General features: G+C 38.4%; 2 protein-coding genes across 2 annotated transcripts; both read left to right on the top strand.

The window, feature by feature from the left end:
- Window positions 1–3902: 3902 nt before the first annotated feature.
- LOC146222298 (uncharacterized) lies at window positions 3903–4982 on the top strand. The gene is made up of 3 exons (XM_084691442.1): window positions 3903–4152; window positions 4330–4680; window positions 4843–4982. The coding sequence occupies exons 1-3, from the start codon at window positions 3903–3905 to the stop codon at window positions 4980–4982; spliced, it is 741 nt and encodes a 246-aa protein (XP_084547568.1).
- Window positions 4983–6070: 1088 nt separating this feature from the next.
- LOC146222297 (uncharacterized) lies at window positions 6071–8496 on the top strand. Its single transcript, XM_084692136.1, has 6 exons — window positions 6071–6110; window positions 6206–6334; window positions 6679–7032; window positions 7115–7240; window positions 7490–7521; window positions 8132–8496. The coding sequence occupies exons 1-6, from the start codon at window positions 6071–6073 to the stop codon at window positions 8264–8266; spliced, it is 816 nt and encodes a 271-aa protein (XP_084548262.1). The 3' UTR covers window positions 8267–8496.
- The last annotated feature ends 782 nt before the right edge of the window (window positions 8497–9278 follow it).

Genomic DNA, 9278 nt, shown 5'->3' with positions numbered 1-9278 from the left:
TACAAGAATAACAATGGCCAATACATTTTTTCATTACAATTTTTATTTATTTGTTGTTGTGTTACAGGTAAAATACAGGCCTACTTCAACAAATGTATTTGCTGAAAAGCTTACACCAAAGACGAACAACTTTAGTGAAAAAGAGTCAATATGCTCTCCTAAATGTAATGAGTGCAACGGAAGCAGGGTGATTTTTTTTTTTCATACTGTAGATGCTTTGCTGCTGTTTGTAAACCTCAGATGAGATATTTAGTTCAGACACTTCTGAGACACTGGCATATAGCACAAAGGACCCCTGTGCTAAATGTTTTTGCTTTGTTCCTGTCTTTGTGGTTTTCTACAGAATCACTGTGTCACTTAGTTGTCTTTCACGGGGTATGTTATTGACGTTGCCAATGTCCTTAGTGATACTGTGGCAAGTAACCTCTGGTGCAACTACAAAGATTGCCTGGCCCACAAGAATTAGTGCTAAGTTAGTATTTGATTTTGCAACACAACATTATGCTCAGTTTTTATTTTATTAATACTCATAAGTCTGGCGTCTCAAGGAAAAATGACCTCGAACGGTAGTTCAAAATGGCCATTGAGCTCAATTTTGTTTGTTTGTTTGTTGTTATAATTTCCCTCACAGTAATCAGCATTCCTTTGATTTCTTCAGTGGCTGAAGGTGCTAACTTCTTCAGTGGGGTCATCAGGTGGGCACCCTCTTTCCCTGGTGTTTCGTTGATGAGCCCACAAGAGCTCCAGAGGGCTCATCGGTGACATCTGTCACTTTAATCTTTTTCTACAGGTTAATGGTCACTTTGCAGCCCAGATCAGGTCCTTTCTCTTTAGCCACAGCCAGTTGCTGCTGCTCTCGGAAGCCTCTGACATTTACCTGCTGGCCTGCCGTAGGGCTTACCCTCAAAGTCCCATTTCTTTCAAGAGCCCGCTTGTTATTTTGGCCACAAAACCTCTTTAATTCACCTCCACTGGTGGCACTCATGGGCAAAGCAATCACATCTCAGCTTCCAGGCCCAGTGAACAATAATCATATATCCACCACAGTGCAATAATAACATTTCAACACTACTGCATAGTACAGTGCAGTAAAATCAATCATAAGTGAAGAGTCCCTGGAGATTCAGTCCCTGAATCCCTGAATGGATTGGCACCGCTGTACCTCTCCGGTCTCCTTGCACCCTATTTCCCAGCAAGGACTCTAAGATCTCAAGATACCGGCTATCTGGTAATACCCCAAAATTGAGAAAAAAACAGCGGGAGGTAGGGCGTTCTCGTTTAGCACCTCTTCTCTGGAACAAATTACCTGTCTCAATTAAGGAGGCTGATACTGTTTCGACATTTAAAACTAGATTAAAAACGTTCTTGTTTAGTCAATTCTATAATTGTTAAAGGTAAGTATGTGTGTACTTTCTATGTAAACCTGGGGTGTGCGTTTGCCTATGTGTGTATCACTTGTAACTTTTAAATTGTAATTATAGCTTATGTTCACATTGCCCATCTAGAAGTTACAAATAAAGTAAACCTGTTACTGTATATTGTTACTGTTCCGTTGCTGTATATTGTCATTGTTATAGTTTTTGTTACTAGTTGGAGAATACGGAGGACTGGTTGTTTTCATCCTTATTCGTATAAGTATAACCTATTTTAGAGTTATTTCTCCTGGAACAGATTTCATGTTCCAACCGAGGGGGGCTGTCGCTGACTTGTTGTGTGGGGCTGCATCAAATACCCTTTTAGCTTTGTTAAATTGCTGCACTAGTCCACACTTGACCGGTGGGGATCTCATTCTATTATGACTGTAACTGTTAGCTGCTCCTGGCATTCTCTAATCCTTGCTCTCCTCTCTCTGTCGTCGTCCCCCCACACACATCCCCTGTGGTGTGGGGGGTTTGAGCTGTCAGGACCTGCCTGGTCATCGGTCTACCAACGCTGGACCAGGTCGTCAACCGGAATCCAGTCTCCATGACGGCCAACAGCGAGTTTCCCGGTCCCATCCAATGTCTATAAAGCCGAACAATGGATTTTGGTGTTTCAAAACCCATTGACACTGTATGACTATGTTTAGCTTGTGTTCTGCTCCTCTCTCTTACCAACCGTCTCTGGAGGAGGGGATCCCTCTCTGAATTGCTCCTCCCAAGGTTTCTTCAATTTTTTCTCCCGTTGGGATTTTTCCCTTGTCTTCCTTGAGGGTTTAGGTTGGTTGAGGGGCAGTTTTATGGGTGTATGTGAAGCCCTCTGTGACATGCTTGGGTGTAAAAAGGGCTAAACAATTACATTTGATTTGATTTGAGACAAAGGAGGACTTGGAAATAAATACAGGTGCCAGTGTACTCTGGGGTCAGAGAGTAATAAATATTGTTTGTAAAATGTTTTACTAACAGCATCTGTTTAGCTTCTGTCCAAACTGTTTATCACACAAATACATTTATAACAAATAAAGTACCTTATATCGGCTAAAACTACAAACAAATAAGTAATACAAGTGGTGTCATTCAATTATTGTGTACATTGTATATTCACAACGACCTACTTAAACGCCCAGATCTAAATGAACATTTTCCTGCAACTTTCCACTTAATATGTAAACTACGCCATACACAGACCTAAAATAGAAGACATACTTGCAACCTAAATGTGACTTTCTGGACAGCTCAACAATGTCTACCACTGCGACAATGGAATTTTTTTGGTTCAAAAGGCTTCACAGTACTACCTTATTGAGATGAACAAATACCACGTTGTAACTGTAGTTCAGATAAAACCTACAGTAGTAATACTCACAGTGAAGATCACCAACCCCCACAGCCCCCCACTTCCTGAAGGGGTGCAGGTCAACCTCAGACATAACTTAAGCTAAAAGTTTAAAAGTTTCCTTTGACATAGTGGCAACCATGTACGGGAAGCATTCTAATTATAGATGCCGTGCGGTCTGCTGTGAAGACATGTCTATATCTTGGCTTTGGTGAGGCCTGCTGGCCTTTCACAGAAACACTCTTTCCCTCCCTTGTATTTTTTCTTCTTCTTTCTTTCTTACTTTGTTTCCCTCACTGTCTCTGTGGTTTTCAGCAGGATGTCATACCAGTCGTCACTCTGTTTTTTGTAATTGGAACCACCTTTGAAGAAAGTCTGTGAAAATCTGCGCTAAGCTATGGCGATCTCACATAAATTGCAATGTGTAAATGTTGTAATCTGTTCCCAACAGGAGATGCTTCGTCACACTCCCTTTGCTCTGGGAATTCATTCTTTGTCAAGGCAATAACGACTTTTGTCTGGAGTATGGTTCGGTCTAATTCTGTTCACTCAAAATCTGATCTCAGTTGCAGGAGTGATAAAGTTGTCTTTTTAAACGTATGTAGTATTTGCCAATAATGTAACCTTGGGACAAAAGTTTGTAAACAGTGTCTGGACATGTACGATGGTCATGCTAGCAGTTACACATTATATACTCTCTAGGTGGCAGCTTAGAACCACGCACTCAAATGTGTATTTTTTCTCCTTCTTTCATTCAAATTATAACTTTACTAAGCAATGGCAGACAATGTTGTACCCAGCCAATCACATACGACAATGTCAGTCAAACATTTGATGAACCAATGAATGTCGAGCAAATATTGCTCTAAACTTACAGCTTGTTCACTGTTGTCCAGTCACAATGAAGAATAGCATCATGAGGATTCTTGTCTTTCTTTTGCTATGGGACGTTTGTAAGTTCTTTATTAAAAAATTGTCAAGGTTTATTTTATGTGCTTCATGCATTTGCCTTTATCATAGATTGTTGTTTTTCCTTAGGTGCATCTCAAAAAAATGATATTGTTCAACCTTTTTCAATACTGAAAACAAGACTTGGAGACAGGGTAATAATCGAATGCCACTTAAGAGTCCATACAAACTTCAACTACATGGTGTGGTTCAAACTTAATTCCAGTATGATGATCCAGAACATTGTTAAAACAGCGAAGTACATGGAAAGTGAGATTCATCTGAACGAAGGCTTCAATGATGGGAGATTCAGTGTATGGTTCAACAATCGGGAAACATTTCATCTCTCCATTGCACAAATAAAGCAAGAGGACGTTGGGACTTACTACTGTGGAAAAATTTACATGAGTCAGTTGATATTTGCTGATGGAACCTTTTTGATCTTGACAGGTATGTAAAATATTAGTGTATTACTTTTCCAGTATGTTTATTTAAAACACAAGTGGTACCATTATTTAATGGTGTTATAAATACATTAGATTGTGTATACATAAGGTTTTAGAGGAGGCTTTAGAGGAGTAAGTTACTCTTGCTAATCATTACATGTAAATTATGTCCTTATGTTAGATTTAATATCTGGCATAAAAGCTATTGAACAGAAACCAGTATCTGAGTCAGTGCAGCCAGGAGACTCTATGACTCTGAACTGTACAATACACACTGAGTCCTGTCCTGGAGAACACAGTGTATATTGGTTCAGACATGGCTCAGGAGAATCCTATCCAGGAATCCTTTACACCCATGGAGGCAGGAGTGATCAATGTGAGAAGAGCCCTGAGGCTGGGTCTACTACACAGAGCTGTGTCTACAACCTCCCCAAGAGGAACCTCAGCCTCTCTGATGCTGGGACTTACTACTGTGCTGTGGCCTCATGTGGGGAGATACTGTTTGGCAATGGGACCAAACTCAATGTTTGTGGTAATTTGTTCATTACTTATCATGTCCTTAATGGGGTTATTTACCAATGCTAGTTTGTCATCATATTTTTGGGGAGAGCGAGCCTGTTTGGTTAATTTAATACATTTTCATTCAAATTTCTGCTGATATTTCTGACAAAATATTTGTATCTCTTGATTTCAGAGCCTGAATTCACTTTGACTCCCACTTTCTTAGCATTGGTCACATCAAATGTCTTCTTTATAATTCTCAGCATTGTACTGATAATTGGAATGAGCAAAAAGAAATCCAATGAGCTTGAAGGTACAGTTTTGTGCTTCTGAACACGCTATCACTAGTCTGTAAAACATCTGCAGTGCAATGTTAAGCAGTGTGTATGTGTATAAATCAACATATTCACTCAATTATATTAACAACCTGAGTTAATAATTTGCTGAAATAGAAACATTTAATTGTCTGTTTATTTTGAACATCCAATATGTAGTTTGTTTTGCTTTTCTGAAGGGTCGAATAACCCCAGGCTGACTACATTGCAGCAGGTTTGCATGTCATATAAATCTTTTTTTAAGAGATTTTTTTTCTCAGTGCATGTGTTCTGTATGAACATCTTTACTTCTCTTTCGGCCCCAGGACAGAGATGAGTTGAACTATTCTGCTGTGACCTTTGCCCCCAGAGGCCCCACCTCCCGACAGATGAGAGTGAAGACCAGCAGTGATACTGCAGTGTATTCTGAGGTCAGACATCTCCAGCAGGAGTGACAGATGTGTATATTCTGGACTGAAGGGAAACCACATTAGTTTCAGAAATCATTTAAAACAATTAGTTGTTTATGTCTTTTGACAGCTTTTGCCAAACCACAAAGATTAATATAGGATAAACTTCCTGGTAGTGCAACAGATGTTGCGACTGTTTGTTCCCTTGCATAGTACATACTTCTATTGTGCATTTTAAATACTTGAAACATACTGTGAAATTAATGTCACCAATGTTTGTTTACAAAATATTGAAGAACTTTTTGTCTCAAATTGAATAAATGTTTCCCTAAGAGTATCGAGTTTGCATTGTTGTTTGTTAATTGCATTTTAATTCCTTGTTGAATTTTTAAGATGGACTACTATAGATTTTCCTTAATGAGAATGGGCACAGAAACAAGGAAAAAGACAACATTTCCATTTGTTGCTATTCACTCTGACACAAGTAAAAAAAAAAATACTATTGTGTAACACTGACTGACACAAACTTGAGCATAATGTTTCTACAATGTTTGACCTACAATACAACCAATCAGGCATTGAGGCAAAGATAATGAATCCCTGACGTAAATAGCATAGCCAATCCCATCAAAGTCACTATATAACTTGTAGAGCACATTGCTTTTCTCAATGCAAATCTAAGATACAGGAAGGTAATATGGTTCCACTATACAGCATACTTCTCTTCTCTAACTTATGTAAGTGAAAGAAAAAAAAGAAAGAAAAATCTGTGAAATATAACTGTAATATGTATTTAACTGTGTTAACATTCTTTGCTGGGTTTTCCGTTTAGGTGTGGCTGAATTGGTTAACATTTTGCAGCCTGATCCATTCCAAACTGCAGACATAGGGGACATCATTACAATTGAATGCCTAATAACCACTAAAATACACTTGTTTGTGTGGTACAAGTTGACCACTGGTAAGAAACTGAAGCTTGTAGCCAAGGTAAATCGCTATTCGAACCGTGTTAAATTTGCAGATGAATTTGACAGTGGCAAATTTACTATACTTTTGGACCAAACTAAATGTCACCTAAGAATACAGTCAACAAAGCCAGAAGACCACGGGATATATTACTGTGGAGTCATGGTTTTGGATACCATACAGTTTGGATCAGGGACATTTTTATTGCTTAAAGGTAATTGAGACATGGGCATTATCAAACATACCTAAATGTAGCAAAGACTTACAGATTCATTTCATATTTTAAATGTTTATTGATTATTAATCATCCTAAATGATTACTCTGAATTTGTTTTGAAGGTGCCAAGTTGGACAGTTCTGCTTTCCAGCAACCTATCTTTAAGTCAGTCCAACCAGGAGACTCTGTAACTCTGAACTGTGCAATACACACTGAGACCTGTCCTGGAGAACACAGTGTCTATTGGTTCAGACAAGGGTCAGGAGAATCTCGTCCAGGAATCATTTACACCCATGGAGGCAGGAGTGATCAGTGTGAGAAGAGCCCTGAGGCTGGGTCTCCTACACAGAGCTGTGTCTACAACCTCCCCAAGAGGAACCTCAGCCTCTCTGATGCTGGGACTTACTACTGTGCTGTGGCTTCATGTGGGGACATAGTGTTTGGCAATGGAACCATGCTGAACATTGAAGGTAGTTGTCTTAATAATAACAAAAAATTATAAACAATGTATTAATATTTTGCATACAATTGTAACAATATATGTTTTGATGGTTACAGATAATGAATCTCCTTTTGATCTGAATCTTACTCTTATCTCATTGGTGGTTTCCAACATTCTTCTTGGGACAGTGGCTTTTCTACTTGCATGGTTTATTTGCAAAAGTCAGCGCAGCATTAACAGAGGTACTTTTATGCTTTCTATGGAGGACATACATACTGCATAAATACATATCATATCACTGAACACATTGATAGAAATATTGCAACAAACTAACACTGCAATATCGCAAAAAATATTTTCACTTATATTTGGCATAGCTTTCCGTAATAATTGTGTTAGCATGTTCAAAGGAACTTAAAGAGAAAATAATAATCTAAATTGCTTGTAAAGATAATATAGACAGTTTTCTTGTCCTTTTATATCTACTGCAGCCAAGATCAACACTCAAACTCATGGAAATCAGGCAAGTTGTCCTTCATCCTTGGTTTTACGAGAAGTCGTGGATTATGTAATAACCTTTTCTTTATGAGCAGGGGTGAAAGTAGTTTTTATTTGTTGGTGGTACTATGATAGGGGTGTAATGCGTGCGCGCAGCACGCGCCGAAAATTTCACTTAGCCTAATTATTTATTATTTATTTATTTGTTTATTTACTGTATTATAGTCTACTTATCAAGCATTCACTAGAACTTCTTATCACTCTAGTATCTGTACTAATGGTCACCTGTATCTGTTTTTGATGAGGGTCAGGCAGTCAGGTAGGCTACAATTCTAAAATTCTTACCGATACGGCGTACCGGCCGGTATCGGCTTACTTTCACCCCTGTTTATGAGTGACTTAATTGTGGTTGAGGTCTTTCAAAAGAGTAAGTCATTTGCTAGATACATGATCTTCCTCATAGACACTGACATATTTTCGTACACTGTCAGAAGTTATAACGTTCCATGAAGTCTGAGTGGTTAGTGTTCTGTCATTTTCCTTTTCTTTCTTTCTTGGTTCTGTTGAACAACCAAATGTATACATAGGGCAAACATTTATAGTAATATCCTGAAATATGTTTACTTCTCTTTCAGCAACAGGACAGAGATGAGTTGAACTATTCTGTTGTGAGTTTTGCCCCCAGAGACCCCACCTCCAGACAGATGAGAGTGAAGACCAGCAGTGATGCTGCAGTGTATTCTGAGGTCAGATACCTCCAGCAGGAGTGACAGATGTGGATATTCTGGACTGAAGGGAAACCACAAAAAAAATCATATTGTGACATAAAAAATAAATGTAGACAGCTGTTGTCAAACTCCCAATATTAATATCAAGTGAGGAAATTCTGTACGGAGAGAGAACAAACCTGGATATTGAAGGTCGTTCTCTCTCGAGAAAAAAAACTAAACATGTTTAGGACTTAAAAAGACACAATAAACCATTTTCTGCAGCAGAAGAATGCAGATTTGTCTGATTGTATTCCAGAATTCATTGTCATTAAATCAGCCTTAAACCACGCCTACATTTGAGAGTAATTATCACCTTACAAACTTCTGCCTATTCACTCTATTTAGACCCTGTTGTTCCTGTGATTCCACCAGATCCTTACAGAATTTTTCCGTGCCTTTCCAGAGTTTAATTGTTCTCAGATCTTTGCTTGTTTTTTGACCCTGATTTAACCTGTCGTTTTGGGATGCTGTATTCATTTTGGGAACTTTTGAATGTTCCTGGATTCTGAGCCTATGTTCTGAGACTTGCTGTTTGAAAAGTTAAATTTGCAGCACCCCATACAGTTGTTCATTCATTTTTATTATTGTGTTCTCCTTGTTCATTTTATTAGGGCTTGTAGTACGTTGTCGTGCAAGAAACTTGACAGTAGAGAGTTCTAGTAGAAGAAGGGAGTAAATGTGAAGTGAAGAGACAAAGAAAAAAAGGGGATGATTTCTGTGAGAAAAAACAATCATACTTCATGCCTGAAGCTTCAATTATTATAGTGTGCTACACCTGCCTGCTGTTAAGTACCTTTTTGATGTGTGGATTTCCTTAAAACCTCATCTCTCTGTGTCCAAAAGACAGGTACCCTGCTCCTCACCTGACATTAATAACTGAGCATTGTGTGACTTGTCACATTGCTTTGGAGAAAGACAATCCAAATTTCTAGTATTATTTGTGAGGGTTTAATGTAATATTTTCATTAGGTAACTACAGTAGCTTTTTATATTGCTAAACTTGATTTTGTCA

The sequence above is a fragment of the Hypomesus nipponensis genome, chromosome 25, assembly GCF_054491055.1.
Source record: "Hypomesus nipponensis isolate SF chromosome 25, ASM5449105v1, whole genome shotgun sequence".
NCBI classification, from domain to species: Eukaryota; Metazoa; Chordata; class Actinopteri; order Osmeriformes; family Osmeridae; genus Hypomesus; species Hypomesus nipponensis.
The sequence above is the reverse complement of the archived record's forward strand: the minus strand, read 5'-3'. Positions and strand labels throughout refer to the sequence as shown.

Bases quoted from the DNA above. Each gene is read 5' to 3' on its own strand.
- LOC146222298 (XM_084691442.1), top strand. From the start codon at position 3,903: ATGGTGTGGTTCAAACTTAATTCCAGTATGATGATCCAGAACATTGTT. The intron at 4,153-4,329 runs GTATGTAAAATA...TCCTTATGTTAG, and splicing joins AACCTTTTTGATCTTGACAG to ATTTAATATCTGGCATAAAA. The intron at 4,681-4,842 runs GTAATTTGTTCA...TCTTGATTTCAG, and splicing joins GACCAAACTCAATGTTTGTG to AGCCTGAATTCACTTTGACT.
- LOC146222297 (XM_084692136.1), top strand. From the start codon at position 6,071: ATGGTTCCACTATACAGCATACTTCTCTTCTCTAACTTAT. The intron at 6,335-6,678 runs GTAAGAAACTGA...TTTGTTTTGAAG, and splicing joins GTGGTACAAGTTGACCACTG to GTGCCAAGTTGGACAGTTCT. The intron at 7,522-8,131 runs GCAAGTTGTCCT...CTTCTCTTTCAG, and splicing joins CTCAAACTCATGGAAATCAG to CAACAGGACAGAGATGAGTT.